The sequence below is a fragment of the Hippoglossus stenolepis genome, chromosome 23 (genome assembly GCF_022539355.2).
Source record: "Hippoglossus stenolepis isolate QCI-W04-F060 chromosome 23, HSTE1.2, whole genome shotgun sequence".
In the NCBI taxonomy this organism is placed as follows: Eukaryota; Metazoa; Chordata; class Actinopteri; order Pleuronectiformes; family Pleuronectidae; genus Hippoglossus; species Hippoglossus stenolepis.
Genome location: NC_061505.1, coordinates 7,532,996 through 7,550,653, shown reverse-complemented (window position 1 = coordinate 7,550,653; position 17,658 = coordinate 7,532,996). Strand labels below are relative to the sequence as shown.

Below are 17,658 nucleotides of genomic sequence, written 5' to 3'. Positions count from 1 at the left end.
TCTCAGCTGGAGTCATTTCAATAAAACACTGCCCTTTTGGAAAAGTGTGTTTTCTACACCGTGGCCCCTTCCACTTATTAAACCGGAGAGCATCAAGGGAAGGTGCTGCCGATCATAGTAAAGGGCCATAAACATGCACATTTACATATAGAATATGTTTTGTTTACACTGTGGGCTTCACAGTGAATCACAAAATCAGCATGATTAAAGTTAAACTTCATTGGATGCAAAATTGACATTCTGTTTATTGAGTGGTTACATCAAATCAAGACCTCCCACTTCTCTGGTAAACTGGTAAACCAGTCAGAGGGGTTATTAAGTGAGCGCTCTGATTAGCTGTGGCTGCGGGCAACTATATATTTCTTTCTTATTCCTCTCTGAGGGGATAAATCCTTTTTATATGTGTTTGTATTTGTATATTTTATCATCTTTTTCTTTGTTTAAATTTGGCCCTAAAGGCTTATTCATGCTCAACATTTGATATGAATACAGAAATGGACGGAGCCCTACTGTTGAGAGCTTACAGATACGGACGAAACAGAGCATTACCACAGGAAATTGTTGGGGGGGGCAGTGTAGCAAAAAGTTCAAGCGAGGCACGAGGAAGAAAATGTAACCACGGTGCACTTCTTACATACTTCACCCGGGCACAGGGACTCTCCACGGCAGCATAAATTGACCTCAACAGTTCTTATTGTAGCTGTAAGAATGCAGCCCTGAGTTCATGTAGTACTGTATATGATGTGTTAGGCTTCCAGAACCAATCAGAGTTATTAGTTATTATCCAAATCAACTCTAACTTGCCCTCGGTGGAAAGAACCGCAGTAATCTTGACTACTGTTACGTCCCCGCCTCTCAACCTTGTGTCTCCGGATCACCGGCCCTCTGGGACGATGATGGCGATGTGTCCTCTAGTTATTGTTTCGCTTCCTTGCTTCACCACTTAATGGGACCAATTAAAGCCATTAATGGGACAGAGGTTCCGTCCTATCTCCTTGCTGCCGAGTATTTTTACACAGGGTTTGGGTGTGTGAAGGGTAAATTCAATCAGCGGCAAATTTACATTCACAGAGGATAAACCTTATTAGACTAATTACCCCAGAGCAAGTGTGAAACTATGAAGAACTGCAGCTCCTCACGTGTGTTTATGAGGAAGCAGACGCAGTTAACCTTGGACGCTGCGAGCCACCAAGTGGGCGCACTTTTCTTCTTCTTCTTTTTTTCCGAAACTACAAAAAAAAGAAATCGGGCACAAGAGGAAAAAGGCTGTTGATGTATCTATTTATCAGCGGTTATGTGTTCGCTGTGCTCGTGTGTTGCCCAACCCCAGCGTTGCGAATGACTTTTTTTTCCCCGAAAATGGCGAGCGAGATAGCGGGGAGGCGTGCTCGTCGTTAGGGCCGCAGCCCGGCGCAGACAGAGGTGGTGCCCATTAAACAGTGGGGCGGGCCATTGTCACGCAGGGAAAGTTAAAGAGCAAGGTCAGAAAAACACAAGGAAAAACAGGCATGCGGCCGCTTGATGCTGTATGATAGTAAAACCACCTGCTACTCGCTGTAGAATGGCCATGGATTGCACTGGGGGGGGAAATAGCCGGTTTGCAGGATGTTTATTTTAGAGGCAAAGCACGGTAGAAAATGGACGAAGCTAATGTGTGATTAAACCCACATCCCCGTGTTTCACTAAGTGAAGAGACACCGCGATTCTCTCGTCTTAATTCCCCCTCTTTGTTTGGTTCCACTGATTAATCTGTGTGTATTTTTGTTCTCTTCACAGCAATCCAAGGAGAACTTCAACCCCAACTGTTCATTCTGGAGCTACTCCAAGAGAACCATGACTGGCATCTGGTCCACGCAGGACTGCCGTTTGCTGGGCACCAACAGGACCCACACCACGTGCTCCTGTACCCATCTGACCAACTTCGCCGTCCTCATGGCTCATGTGGACGTCAAGGTAGGACAACTTGACGATTTAAGAAATGCAGTCAAGAGAAATGATAATGCGTGATCCATCACGGTCCGTTCCAAGTACAGATGAGCATTTTAATCAAAAACCCTGCTCTAATAGTATTTGATTATCACGAGGAACTACTCGACCCTTCTTCTTCTTTTCACCTTCGTCCTCTTTTATGTTAAATTGGTGGTGTGCAAATGGCTTTTCACCTTCTGGCAGTAGAAAGCTCTTACTACCAGGTGTTGGAAGGTATATTTGTCACATAAATGTATCACTTTTTTAAATAATATATGACCTTTGCAAAATTCAAAACTACTTTCCAAATGACTGGTTGACAAGAAAATATAGATTTGTCTATCTCTTAGTTTTCTACATACATATGTAAGCACTTGGACTTCAGCATTAACTAAGCTAAGCTAAAGGTTCCTAGTAGAAGCTCTATATTTAACACACAGAGTGGTTTATTTTACCCACTGTAGCTGTGCAAATATACAAAATAGTATTTTTACTTATTTCTGGAGCTTGATTTAACTTAAATATTCATACACCTTTGTGTCTGGAAGTTGTTTAGAGCCAAACCTAACTGTATTTAATAAAGGATTAAGTGGGAATACATTTTACAGTCAAGCCAATAAACCCTGTATCCTAACATTACGATTTTAATTAGGCTGCCCTGGTCCCAACTGCTTCTTGTATTAAAAGCGTGTATTTATTCATTTATTTATTCTTACAAAGGAAGGAAAAATTAAAACATTTACATCCTATCCCCACATTTCAGTTTTCTCTCAGTGCACCATGTGTTTTTGTTTGCCTTCAGGGCAGCAACAGAAACTAGGTGAAAGAAGCACAGTACAGTAAGTGTGATGGTGATTAATAAGTAGGTGCTAATGATGGTTGTGCGGAAGAAAGAAAGTGATTTGGCCTCGAGGTTTGTGTGGAGTGACGACTGTGGGCAGCCCGCGCTCTCAAAAGAAGAATACGAATGGAAAGGAGCTGGGTGAGGAGTTGAGAAATGGGGGGAAAAATCTACAAAGTTGAAGTGAAGCACAACGTCAGTGAATTACCGGTCAGGGAAAGAAGCCCGTGCTGTTGTTCTGACGCTGACGGACAACTTCATTATTTCTGTTGCAGGAAGTTTTGAGGAGCTTTCTGCTGACATGGCAGAGAAGTTCTCTATATATCTGGCGTGGCAGCTGTCTCTCCAGAGCCCCACTCCTGAGTCAGTGGGAGGGAAAATATATAATAAAAACAAAATAATAGCTCATCATGTACACAACCGTATACAAAATCGAAAAAATTCTAAAATGTGTTCTTCCCCTACACGCACACATGACTTCTCCCGGCTAAAGAGGGGCCACTGTTTGTCACTCGGCGGCATGACTTTCAGAGCCACTAAGCTCTCCGCGGGGCCGACGCCAAGTCTGGAATAGAGAGAGAGCGGCGAAGAATGGGAGCCTTCACGCAATGAAAGCAGAGCAGCGAAAGAGAAAAAAAAAAAAATACAAGGAAGAAAGAAAGTAAGCAGTAAAAGGGGCGCTTTCAGCCGAGCCGATCCCCTAACATTTTGGAAAGCCTGGCTCGCTTGTGGCTCGGCATTCACTGGAGGAAAGTGGACGGCGGTTACACCCCGGTTCTGACTGATAGCGTTTTTTAGTTTGTTTTTTTCTTTCCCCGCCACCTCTTATTCTTTATCGTTTCGACTTGGCTGTTATAAAAGGCGGCTTGTTGGAAGGTGCCGCCAAATGAGAGTCTTTTTTTTTTATTTGACAAACTGTCACTGTGTTGTATCTCAGAACGCACTAAATGGAGGGACAGTGTGTGTGTGTGTGTGTGTGTGTGTGCGTGTGTGCGTGTGCGTGCACGTGCGTGTGCAAACAGGAGAGAGGCAGAGAGAGACATTTTATGAATTGATGTTTTTTGTATCCATGGCAACAGAACATACCATAGCTCATGCTTTGCTTTGTTATTACTCATTACCCTCAGAGCAGCAGATTATATTCTAACCTTGTTTATTTCTCAGTGGCATCTCAGGAAGAGAGGGAAAAAAAAATAGATGGGCAGGCTGTAATTACAATTTTCCTTTGGAGGACAGAGGCTCGCTACAGTATCACCACCATCTTTCATCTTGTTGGGGGGGGTTTGCAGCCCGACCGATTACGTGCGCGGTAGTTTAGAATAATCACGGTGTTATATTACGAGATCTTTACGTTCTGCCTAATAGGCCGTCGACCGTATCGCGCGCTTCGCAGTGTCACATTTCCACCGCCGAGTTATGATTGCATTCAAAGTGCCACATACTTCACTCAAATTAGAAGAGGCAAAATGTCCCCGCTTGCGTATGTGACATTGCCAAACGCTGTCATTTTGTCCTTGACGGTGATTTCAAGTTGCCGCACGGCTGCTGCCTCTCCAGTTTTTAAATTCAAATGTGCGTTCGTATTCCATCGCTCATCCGGTAGAGGAAGAAGAAAAAGAGGCCGGCAACTGTGTGAAAAAGTTTGTTTGGAAGAAGTGGTTTTACCTGTGATGCATCTTCGTTGGTAAATCACAATAATTATACATTAATTATGTGTAATCATACCCGACGACATGTTCTACAGGCTTTAGTTTGTTTACCTAACATCGACTTTATGACTTCTGGCTGAACTTTGTCTACTTTGACATTTGTTATAAAACTAATGTATGTGCATTAATAAACTTTCTTAACAATAAGCCCTAATCAGTAATCACACTCAACCTGACGTTGATTGTAAGTGTGGGCAAAGTAAAAAAAAAACATTGCCCACACATTCATATTCATAAGGAGCCCTTCAAGTAGAATGCAGTGCAGAGAATATGTAACATTATTAGACACACTCATCAGTGGAGAAACTCCAGACTGTGTCTCATCGGGATTAATTACGTCTGAAGTCAATTAGTTCCTCGGAATAATTTTTAAATCACATATTGTGGATGTTCGAAACGTCGATGGAAATTTCCCGCGCGCCGGCACCCAAAGATGTTTAGAGCTTCGGCGGTTTCTGATGTAATGGCCCTAACCGAATCAGCAGACGTGAAATCTGTTTTAAAGCCACGGACTCGCGAGGACTCATTAATGGCAAACGTCTAAACCGAGCCTCCCACTTCTCAGGAGTGCGCCCACTCGCGCGGGTATCTGTCAGACGCAGGCGATCAGGTAACCGCCACTTAGACGATCACAAGGGCATCGAGTGCCGCCTGTGTCGCCACTCGAGCCCTTTGTTTGCTAATTTTTGAGCTATCTCGCCGGAGAGAGAGAGCCGATGCCTCTGACTGATCCTGCAATCTGAGCAGAGGAGCGCCGTTGGCCGCATAAACAAATTAAGACTGTGCTCACAGACGGCGGCAGGCAGCTGCAGCGAGAGATTATACGTCTCTTTTGTCTTCCCTGAATGAGCGCAAACGGGGTGTTTTGAGGGAGCAGCGTGAGAGTGGGTGTTCTTTTGATGTGACTTTGCTGTTGATTCTAACCTCGAGATGTCCTGTCACCGAGCCGGGAGACACTTGAAAGCAATCAAAGATGTAAAAAAAAAAAGGGATCCGCAATAAGTGCATTCCACTCGACGCGGTGTTCGAAAGGCAGGATTCAGCCATATCACCGGTGCACATTTCAAAATTAGATCGTTTTACTTCAATTCTATTCGCTAATAGAGGCGATGTTGACTTGTTTTTGATGCACGGATCAGCCTCTTTGTTTGCGTGAGCCTTTCTGGGTCGCTTGGGCTCGTTCCAGGAGCCGAATGAATGTCACAACAAATGCGCCACAGACCCCTATTCCATCAAGGTCGGCTTTAGACATCATTTTTAAGGTTCCCCTAATGGCTCATGCCCATTCAAGCCCTTACGGCTTCTTATTGAACCCCTCTCCTGGATTTAAGTCTGCCATTTGTGAGGATAGCCAGTGGGCATTAAGAGAAAGAAAGAGCTCTTTTATATATATACGGGCTGAAGCACAAGCCCCAGCTCAAGAAATATAGACCTGCTCTGGTTCCTCCTACAGGCTATTATTTACATAGCAGATATGTGCGCTGAGATAGGCCCCAGGGAGGCATTGAGCTATTGGTAAGTGGCACTATTCCCGACAGACCAGTACGTATAAATCAGTGGCACATCCCGATGGATGATGGAGGGGGTGATATTTGGGGAACATCCATCACTGTCCTCACCGCACATCTCCACGCTGGCACCATCAGACAGTAACTATGATGAGAAAGGACAGTCAAGGTCGGTTGTGTGTTTTATGATGTTACATATTGTATAAGCGCGGCCCCGGCACTGTACACACAGCAGGGCTGATGTTCAAGATACATCTATTTATATGTTTAAGGTGCAGACGGGGGAGACAGAGAGCATGTTAATTGCCATAGCAACCGCAATGCATGTTAGACATAGTTATCTCAGCTTGGAAAACAGTCTGACGTCTGGGATATGTGCTGAATGTCAACCACCGCCGCCACACAAGCGGGAATCTATCTCACGGCCCTTTTGAAATGTGGCGAATTTGCCCGGATGCCTGATTCATACGCCCTCGCCACCACCGCTCCTCATCCTTATGCAGATCATAAATCCATGGTCATACCGTAGGTGAACTTGTCACATGACTCCCTGCGGCGGGCCACTGCCCCTTAGCTCAAATGTCTGCCCTGCCTGACCGTATTTCTTGAGTCAAAGGCCCGGCTCTGGAGGCATATAGGGAGATTTATGCATTTTAATTGGATTGGCTTCATGGCCCCCACGCTGAGGGCGGTTCTTTGAGGTATAAACGATTGATGCTCTCCTCTCTTCGCCACTTCACCCTCATGTGCTTTTTTTTTTTACAGACCTGATCCCGAAGGTTCTGGCTCTAAACACCGGATGTCACGCTAATTAAGTGCATATGATTTGATGTCAGTTTCAAACGGGTGGGCAAAGAATCGCCCCGGTGCTCGCTCGCCGCCGCGCACCTGCACCTCCTCGACTCTCTGCTCGGGGGCCCAGCAACCTTATTCTGTGCTATATGTGAGCAGATGAGTGGCAAAACCAATCTCCACAGGCAGCGGCGGAATGAAAAATATGTGTGTTTAAGAAATAAGAGAGAAGTGCAGGTGAGAGAGAGATTGGAAGACAAATCGAATGTGTACACCTCGCCCCGCTAAGTAACATGGATGCCGCGTGACTCGGCTGGCCCTCGTAACAGAGCGAGTGAATTTCAGAGCAAATTATGTCGGCCCACTTCGGAGACCCCTACACAGATTCCTCTCGTGGAGGTTTGCAGGTGTGAGGTGAGGAGCAGGGGCTCTGCAGATCACATCATTTGCCATTCCTGTCTGGGCACGACTCCCAGCAGAAAGGAAACTTCTCCGCAGAAACGCTGGGGCCGGCGACGTCTCAGCCATCATCCGCCCTCCCAGAACAAAGACATCATGCCACAGTAAATCCATCACCCAGGTGTAGATACACTCCCCTCCCCTCCTCGCTCTGTTTCCACAGCTCTGTCTCTTCATCCTCCCGTTGCCTCTCTCTTTCTCTCTGACCTGGGCCCCTCTCCAATTTGAAGGTGAGATTGTGATGGATAGAGCCCGCAGCCACCGCACACCTCGCTAGACCTCAGGGTCCGCGCCCGCGGCCACCGCACCACCCACCTGCATCGATACCTCTGTCGTGCAGCGGACTGAAAACCGACCCACTTGTCGCATGCGCCGCACAAACATCAGCATCTGTTGCCACCCACCGCGTAGGCACTCGTCGAAAATAAGGGGGCTGAAATCAGCTTTGCTTTCATGCAGACTGGCATATACACACACACACACACACAGACGTCTGCTCCACATTACATCTCGCCCACCCACCCCCACCACACACACCCTCCTCCGAACGTATACACAACGGCTCATCAGGCAGGAAAATCAAAAGAGCGCCTTCCCCAGACTCGAGGAGCACTGCGGCTGTTATTGTACCAGAGCCCCTTAATGATCAGCATCTGTTCCCCCCCCACACACACTCTCTGCGAGCGTTAGCTGAGGGTTCCACTAAACAAGGCTCTGGTGCGATACTTCATCTCCCGAGATTCCACACTGTAACCCGACTGTGTGTGAGGGTGAGAGATGAGAGGAAGAAAAAAAATGGCCGTTCCTCTTCTCTCCCTGCCCCCGTAGGAAATCCTGCTGACTGTGGTCGAAGCACGACTTAAAGAGGTGCTTGTTTTAAAAAAAAAAAAGAAGACACACTCGACATACAGAATGCTTTTGCAGGATTATTTCCTGGCGTAAGCAAATATTTTCTCGGAGTTCGCCCGACGCCGGAGCTCAGACTCGTGCATTACTTTGCTGGAGGCCGAGACTGATTACACAGCCTTTGATATCAAACAGCCAAACTGTACTGGACGGCTGCAGGGTAACACACACACACAGTCGGTGCTTGCCGTACACACCGTTGAGGGGGAGTATATCTTCGATTTCACATGTGCTGGTTTTTTCACCGCCTGTCAATGGTGATAAACCGTCCGCCTTGGAACTAGTGGTGACATCCGTCTGTGCCGAAAGAACTCCCCGTTTGATCCTCATTAACATTCAGGTGTAGTCGTCGTGTCGAAACTCTGAAGTTCCACCCATGTAGTCGTCGAGCGCCGGCAGGGGCTGACAGTCAACTGGAAGGAGGGTTGGCAGATTTCTTTAAAATTACCCACACCCCGCCTCCACTTTCACTTTCCACTGTTTAAATCAAGGCCCAGCGGGCTGAGCGAGAGAGGAGGACGATTCCTTTGGGAAATTAGAGAAGCTTCAGTCGCTGACCAGAGTGTTTGGCTGCAGTAATTATGTTTAGTTAATAAATCAAGATGTCACTCTCTGGGTTTAATCTCCATATAGAAGGGTTTTTTTTGTTTTTTTTTCATGCACATCACATGTTTTGGTGTCTGTCCTGGCACATGATGCAGAACTGTCAGAGTGAACCGCTCTGGGAATGTGCACATCTGTTCCCAGTAATGTGTGCTTGTGCGATGTTAAATATTTTAGGTTTCCAGCCTTTCTTGTCAGACGAGCCCCCCCCACAGCCACGTCAGATGTCGACACCCACCCATCACGCTCCAAATGTGTTTCTCTGAAGTGGTTTTTAACTGGTTGTTATTTAACTATTAACGATTTAGAAGTGGATGTAATAGATGATGTCGGGATGTTTTGCACTCGACCTCTTTCAGTGGCAGAGTTTGAATGTTTCTTCTTCCAAGTGCCGCCCGGGTTACCTGAACTCAACAGGCAATTATCCGATTTCGAAAAGCTAAAGTAGATAACTCAGGCAACGTGACCAAACCTGACCCCGAGCTCAAATACCATTTCAAAACATTTGTTGGCACAGCAAGGTAGTTTTTTAACTGATGCGTACGGTGATGTTGTCGGATGGCGTTGCGGTTAAAAAAGATTTGAGATTACTGCAGTGCGGAGCAGCAGCTTTCGAAAAGGCTCGGAAGTGACTTCTTGTAGTTAACTTTTTTCATACTTGCTCCGTTGTCTTCGAGCAGAAGCAGAAAAACATGTAGATGAAAACAGCTTTGTTGGGAATTCCACTGTAATAAAATGGTGTATATGTGAGCGGAGAGAGTAAGAGGAGAAAACACCTAAAGGGATGAAACCAGACGACACTCTGCCGAATGCAATATGCAATACAATGACAATCAGGAAAATGCTATTAACAGATTTCATCACATTCCGGCTACATACTAGGTTTTGACTTAGTGTTTAGAGGATGTCTGTGTTTTCTCTACTCTCGGTGAGTTCCGATGTTGCCGCAGACATCTTTGTTTCAATGTGCCTTTCCTCACGTCTCCCTGCGTGCACTTGGCTTTTACTGCCCGTTGTAAATTTCCTTTTCATGGCTGCGGCAGAATTACTGTTGATCCTCACCCATCCTGTAAAGCCACAAACGTAATGTCAGCAAAAGCAGGGTTTTTTAGCACCCAAAAAACTAGCCGCGATGGTTGAACGGCGGTTTGAGAAGACCCCAAAATGATCAAACGGCAAACCGGGAAAGTTATCGAGCGTGTTGTGGTCTGATTGTGTTTCGTGTTGCGACGGCCTCAGACACCTGTGGCCCTTCCGGTCTGCTCACTTTGTTTTACTCCGCCACCCGAGCAAAACGAAACAATAGGGGGGAGCATTTTAGATTGATTCAGCCTAACTAATTCATGATTCATATCCACCACCTGTGGCTCGCCGTGTTGGGCTTTATTGAATGCACTCACTACCCCCCATCTCTCTCACACCCCAAATGGAAATAAAAGCTTTAGGGTTGTTGCTGGGATGGAATGGAGATATAACTTTATGGGCACTTTTTCATTTTTTCCTATTGATTGTTTTTTTTGATTGTTTTGTATTTTTCACATTATGCACACGGTGTGCATATATTATCCTTTCCTTACAGCCTAGTCAGATATCATCTCCTTTGGGACACGGCAATAAAGAAAATATATATTTCCAAAGCCGTGATGACGTTGTGTCTCTCGCCCTCTCGCAGCACGCGGACCCCGTTCACGACATGCTCCTGGACGTCATCACCTGGGTGGGGATCCTCCTGTCCCTGGTCTGCCTGCTCGTCAGCCTCTTCACCTTCTGCTTCTTCCGGGGCCTCCAGAGCGACCGCAACACCATCCACAAGAACCTGTGCATCAGCCTGTTCGTCGCCGAGTCCCTGTTCCTGGTGGGCATCAACCGGGGCGACCAGCCGGTAAGACAGCTGCTGCTGGTGGAGACATGTTGCACCACTGCCAAGTATTGATTTATTTAGCACCACTGCAAATAGGATGCTGCGCAAAGTACAGCGAAACAGCGGGAAACCTTAGAATGAGATAAAAGAAACAAATTCTAGACTCTGATGTGCATGTGCTCCGTAGTTCTTGTGTAATCCTGCCGACAAACAAGCAAATCAACCAACCAGCAAATGAACAAATGGTCTGGGAGAACACATAAACCCCCCTGACGGAGGTAAATATGCACATAGACATAGCTTATTGGCTTCCATAGAGATAAATGATGAAGTAAAGTTCATTTGAAGTCTCAAGACGTTCACTTCAAACCTGTTCAATTAGGTAATTTCATACGTTTGAAGGTGTTAAACGATGCAGTGACTTTAAAAGAACAAACACGAGAAAAGACACCAATGTGAAAATTGTGTTTTTAGTTCATGTTGGCACTCCACTTAAAACCGTTCGCTTCTTCCTTAGATTTAAGAGCCTCTTTGTTTAGTTGTTTGAGAAGATGTAACCTCTGGTGTCATGCTGCACTATGAGTGGTACGTCCAAGCGAGCGCCAGCGGCCCTGAACATTTTTCTCTCCTGCCTGCCTCAAAATACTGAATGAGAGGACTTGGATCTCTTTATTCGACAAATGCTCCCTCCACTGATTCCACAGAAGAAAAAAAACCTAATCTCACACTGACACCTGCCAACATATCTGGATCACTCTTACACCGCACATACTCACTGACATGACGTCATCCATTAACCCCAGAGCTCCCTAATCTGGATTAAACTGCTCAAGATTTAAACCTTCTTCTTCTACTATAATAATTATAGTTTGCATTACTTTCTTGTGAGGGCTCAGCTGTGGTAGCAGGTGGAGGCGCGCTGTCAACACGCAGTCATCGCCAAGCGTTGGCACTCGCACCGCAGACGAATGCGGCGCCATTACAAGCGTACAGGACGGCGGAGGGCTTTATTCCACCTACAGCTTCTTTTTTTTTTTTGCGATCGTGCCATTTTTGCTTGCTAATGAGGCAGAGCACACAGTTAGCTTTGCTCTCGGTGGGGGGGAGGTTGAGTGACGATAAATTTAGTGTCTGAGCTCAGAGTAAAAAAGATCTTGTGGCTATAAATTCCTAATGGGGTCACACGCTGGAATACATCTTATTCCTAATAGTCTTTTTTTTAATAATTTGAGTTGTTTATTTCCTGTCATTTTCTGTGTCGTATTATCCCACACGGTTTGCAAATCTGTTGCCGGAGCAGCTCTTCTATTCAACCTCACGTTTTCCCCAAACACGTCGTTGTTTTGCTTTTTTTCAAATATCACTTTAAGCACCTGGACCAAAACTCACAGGCCGTACTTTAGCAGCAGAGCTACCTCCGTGTGAAGTGAAAGCTAATGCTTTGGCCCTACACCTTTCCCTTCCATTACATTTTATGGATGTAATTCACAGCCCGGCTCTAAGATCACTCTCCTGGACGGCAATTAATGTCCACTCAACCTTTTAGATATTTAATTGGATCCATTTCGGTGACAAAATGCAGTGGTTAAGCTCAACTGTGCCAATAATTATATCAATCCATGTAAGTATTGTATCTTATTATTTTTTTGGGAAAGCGAGCCGGCGCACGCAGACGTAGTGTTTGCACGTCCCGTCCGTGTGCACCTCTCAGCTCAGGAGGTGCAACTATATTATGTGTGTGTGCACCCGGCGGTTGTACACAATGCGGTGAGTTCCAAATGGCTTTTGGACGGTCGACTTCCCTTCCTCATTCATATCTCTCTTTCGCGGACGCCAGCTACCGGGCAAACACACAAGACCGCACGGGCGCATGAGCTGCAGCCATCTCCTGCCAGTGACTACAGGCAAACATCCAATCACTTCAGCCAAACAAAAGCTTAGCATTGCTAATTGTTGGGAAGACACAAACATGGAGAGGTCAGGCAAAAGCTGCTCCATCACAGCCGCACTCTGCCAGGCACACTCTGCCCTTCAGCAAGGCATTTAATCCTCCAGAAAACCGGCTAAATGCCCCAAAGTTATTGGAATGAAACATGTTTTCAAGGGTTAATTATCATTTCGCTCCCTCTCTCTCTTTCTCATTCGCTCTGTCGCTATATACAACTTTCCCAGATTGCCTGTGCCGTCTTCGCCGCCCTGCTCCACTTCTTCTTCCTGGCCGCGTTCACGTGGATGTTCCTGGAGGGCGTGCAGCTCTACATCATGCTGGTGGAGGTGTTCGAGAGCGAGCACTCGCGACGCCGCTACTTCTACCTGGTGGGCTACGGAGTTCCTGCGCTGATCGTGGCGGTTTCAGCTGCGGTGGACTACCGAAGCTACGGCACAGACCGGATGTAAGTGCACGTGACACTAGATTGTGAGCGCATCATATAAAGGACAGCATGATGGAACCTTTTATATTATAGAAAAATTGAAGTTAACTTGACATTCATTTTTCTGGGATAAAATCAAAAGCCACAGTTTAGAGGACATGAGCAACTTCCTTGAAAAGTGCATTAGTCCACTTAACCAACACATCGTGTCAGACATGTATTTACTATTACACATCAAGATCCATTTACCAGTCGTTTGAAGTAAGGAAGTCATATAATGTCTTCTGTTGCTCTGGAGAAGTATGAGAATACCTGCTTTTTGAAGTGGACGTACAGAATTTGAAAGATGTCTATCGATTTATATACTGCAAAAAGCAAATTGCATTATGGGAATCATGGGATTTTTCGGGGCGATACCAACATTATCAAGGAAAGCAGTTTGATACCAACATTTAGTCCGAAATATATTTATTAATATATGAAGAAAATAAATCCTAATTCTCAAAATGGCATTACTAAACCTTTAAGACAGATAAATGTACTAAGGCTTGATATTTTGCAGTTTAACCGTAAGCTTTATAATAAATAACGATGAATAAATAGAAAACACAAATTCAACCAAATGTATGGAGTGTAAATTAAGAAAATAAGTGTTTTCTTCATATCTTTCCTGCATTTTTTATTCCGGAAAATGAAGATTGTCATATTAGTAAAACGCAGATAACAATATGGTTGTGAAAGGCTCATACGAATATAGGTCTGGCTTTAGTCAATAATTTGTGCAGACATGAGACTGAGACATAATGTGTGTTTGTTCCTGATATTAATTATTAAATGTGTCCAATGTGTTTAAAAGAAACTTAATGCTATTGTTTTACTTCATGATAAGGAAAGAAAACAATTTTTCCAGAGCTTTTGGAAAACTTTCTTGAATCTGGGGATTGAGGCGACTCTCTGTTGGGGTTGGGTTTGGAAGAACAAGGAGAAAGGAAAACCCACTAGTGATTCCCTGCCCCACCACATCTTTGTGTGAGCGTCTCCACCCACAGAGACCCCGCTAACAACTTAACAACTGTTTGTGTTGTTTTGAGGGGGCTTCAACGACGTCGCGGGCGACACTCCAACAGCTATCGCTCATCATCCACTTTTAATGAGGCAGAACGGTTACTCAAGCTGAGCACATTTCCCCCACCGCCGAATTGACGTTGTTTTGACAGGGACAAATTTAAACCTCAGAAGATGGCGTCACCGGTTTGGATATCAGGCTTCCGTGGTTTGTCTCTCTGGCGTTTTAGGATTGCGCAAATTACAGCACGGGAATGGAGAGATTCCGAGTTTGAAGGAGAGATTGATTAACAGAAAGATGGGGGAGCGGAGGAGACAGACTTTTTTTTTATGTTTCCCGCAGAGGCCCAGTAAGATATAATTCCCCAGCCCTTCCCCTCTGAAACACAAAGTGGTCCATAAAGCAGCGTAATGTCGAGCAGAGGATCGGCCTCCATCCCTCTCTCTTAATCTCCGACCCATCTGAAAATAATGAAGACCAGCATCAGCAGTTTGCCTCTGAGATGTTTATCATACACACGCACGTACACACACACACACACACACAGCCACACACACAGCCACACGAACGCAACAGTGCATCGGTAGATTGGCGGGGCAATAGTTCTTGGTGATGGATGAGGTGATAGCTGCCACCGCCTGAGCCTTGGCATCATGTGAATAATTAAAGCCTGCCACCGGTGGAACAATTATACGCCGCCATTGAAGGATGAGGGAAGGGACGCGGCGCGACACGTGCCGGAGAGCACAGTGTCGGCGAGGGCACGCAGTCCTGCCTGCAAATTGATTCCGTGTTATCGCGGGGTGGCCCCTGTTTTGTCCAGAAATATCCAACAAGCCGAAGTGAAGAGTGACCGCGGGTGCGACAGATGAATGAACGTTATCGTCCGGTGACTCATAATAAGCGAAGCATGTGTAAAAAAACAAGGCGGCAGCAGCAGCATGAAGGTCAGCGAGCTTGTAAAGTCACCTCTTCAAAGGCAGAGATCAAATAATCTTTGATCCGGGAAGGGAAAGTCGGACTTCCATTCACCCCCTCGCAGCAATAACAATAAATGCGCCCTCGAGCAAGGCACTCCGCCCGCCTCTGCAGTCCAACGAGGCTGTTTAATGGTCGGCAACATGTGATTCTGTGTAATCCGTCAAGTTTAATGAAAGTAATAGATCAAGCATCTGTAAACTCAGTGGATAGATTTTAGTTTCAGTGACGTAGCTGCTGCTAAACGAGTCAAATGTGTTGAGGATGCAGAATAAGGATTAGTACGAGTTTTCTTTTAAATGAACACCGTTGTGTTTGCATTCAGTGTTTCTCACTGAATTCTGTTCTGCTTACATTCTATTGGGTTTTAGATAGTCACTTTTTTGTTCGGCAAGCTATTATTACATGTTGTGGGATCGTTTTTGTCGGGTTAGTGGTTTTTATCTGTTTTGAATTTGCAATGGAAATTGTCATTTGGCTGTTTACTACAGTGGCACTTGGCTGAGCCTTGTTTATCATCTGATTATCTCATGTGGATGGTCTGACTTTCAGAGCGAGTTTATGGAATCATTGCTGCTCGTTTCTGACAGTGACAGTGAAAATGCAAATTCTTGCTTTGTTGATGGGATGATTCCTACTTGAGTTTTTTGTATTTATTTCCCACTGTAAATAAACCATAGTGATTACTTATGTTTGTCCCCGAGCTGAAGGATGTGAATGAGGTAAAACATGCAACAGGATCAACAGGCTTTCAATTTGCCTTTTTCTTTTCTTCTTTTTAGTGCAAATGCTCTTTGTTATGTTGTGCATTTCTCCAATCGTCACCTTTTTTATTGTACAAGTACAAAAGGTAGAAACGCTTCCGAGAAGTGGCCTCCCGACACGTTCTGCTGCCTCTGTCTGTCATGTGACCTTTGAGTTGCACGTTGGAGTTGAGCGAGAGAACTTCCACATACACATTGCTGCTTAAAATCCAGTAACAGAATATTGCTCCGTTGCGCAGCGATTGGTTAAAACGTCACAGGACACATTTAATGCATTTTGAGAAAACAAGATGCAGCTCGTCATCGTCCTCGGCCGGACTTTTCACGTTGCTTCACCCTCTCATTTGTTCAGCAGCACACTGTCATGCCAAGGAAAAGACGATCTCTGTTGCAAACATTAAGTCGCCTGTGTCAACTCCTCCCTGGTAACACAAATGCAACAGGCTCCGGCTTGTGTTTTGACCGACCGGCACATTTGAACTGTATTTAATGCTTTTCTACTGCCAAACACGAATGTGACATAAGAAGGGGACATCGAGGAAACATTTTTAAACCAAAGAAAGAACCCGCAGCTCCCGCCACCCACCCCATGTTTTTACATCTTTCTATGATCTGATGAAGAACGAGGCAACAGAACAAACAATAGGACCTTCAGCATAATTTAGAATAGGGAAGTTGAGAGCACGCAGTTTGATGAGCTGCGCCTGTTCTCCAGCTTTTGTTCGTTCACTTCTTTGTGCGTCGTGTCGCTTATCCGTAGAAACAAGTGAGCTGGAGACGTATCAAGTTCCTGTTACGACAAAAGGAGAAGTCGATTTTTTTTTGTTGTCCTGTCACTTCTTGCACAGTTTTCTCCTCGTGTTTGTCTGCCAGGTTTTTTTTTTATACGACAAAACAGCGGAACGTTCAAACCCGTCCGTGGCATTTGAGGATATGAGCCTCGATTTCCTCTTTGTGGGCTGTAAATAATGAAGACGCCTCATTTAGTTTTTCCTCCGAGGGAATGGGACCAAAATAGCAATCATCGTATCATAGCTCATTATGTTTGGCTTTGTTTCGCTGCCGTATTTGTGTCCTCAGCGAATCAGAAAACTGTAGTTTCATGGAAAACATTTTTTAAAAAATCTCATTTTTGAGCGTCATGCCGTATTTTTGAGACGTATATATTTGCTAATCTTGGCGGTTTTGTCTTCAGCACCCCCGTCGGTGTTTAAATCCCAGCGCTGTGTTCCTCTAAAGTGCCTCACACACTTCACTTTGCCTTAAAATGCAACGGAATTACATTTAATTCTCTGCCACTTCCATTTTCCCTCTCTGTCAGCCTGAATGACAACGCCGCCGTACGCACTGTAATTTTCCAGTGGCCAAAAATGGAGGCGTGTATCTGCTGCAGTAGCGGAGATTAAAAGATTAATAATTCAACCACAGGACATGAATCAAGTTTTTTTTTTTTATTCTCCTCGCCCTTTTCCTTTTTTACCATTTCAAAGAAGAACCGTCACCTTCCGCCAGCCCTGTTGCTTCTGGCCTGTATTTAATTTTACCCGGCGGAGAGGAATTGACTATCTGTAATGTTTGGATGTGAAGTATGAGGTCAGGAGAGCGCTTTATTTCATTATTGACATAATTACAGCAGGACTACAGTCACCACGGTTAACACGAGCGTGTTAGAGATGTCGAGGTCTGCATGTGGCCGTGTCTGTCAGGGTCAAGGTCAATCCAATTCCTTTGGAGTGATACAGTTAGGATTCAATTGAGAACTAATTGAATCATCCATAAATTACCCTGTGTGATCGTAATTTGCTTCCTTAACCCGACAAATTGAAAAAAA

At 45.2% G+C, this 17,658-nt stretch overlaps 1 protein-coding gene across 8 annotated transcripts in view; it reads left to right on the top strand.

Moving 5' to 3' along the window:
• Window positions 1-17,658, top strand: part of LOC118102439 (adhesion G protein-coupled receptor L3) — a 202,458-nt gene that overhangs the window by 162,655 nt on the left and 22,145 nt on the right. For all 8 annotated transcript variants that reach the window (XM_035148603.2, XM_035148604.2, XM_035148615.2 and 5 more), the window contains 3 exons: window positions 1,777-1,953; window positions 10,459-10,668; window positions 12,820-13,040. In XM_035148603.2, coding sequence (XP_035004494.1) covers window positions 1,777-1,953; window positions 10,459-10,668; window positions 12,820-13,040 — 608 coding nt within the window. The remainder of the gene's footprint in view (window positions 1-1,776; window positions 1,954-10,458; window positions 10,669-12,819; window positions 13,041-17,658) is intronic.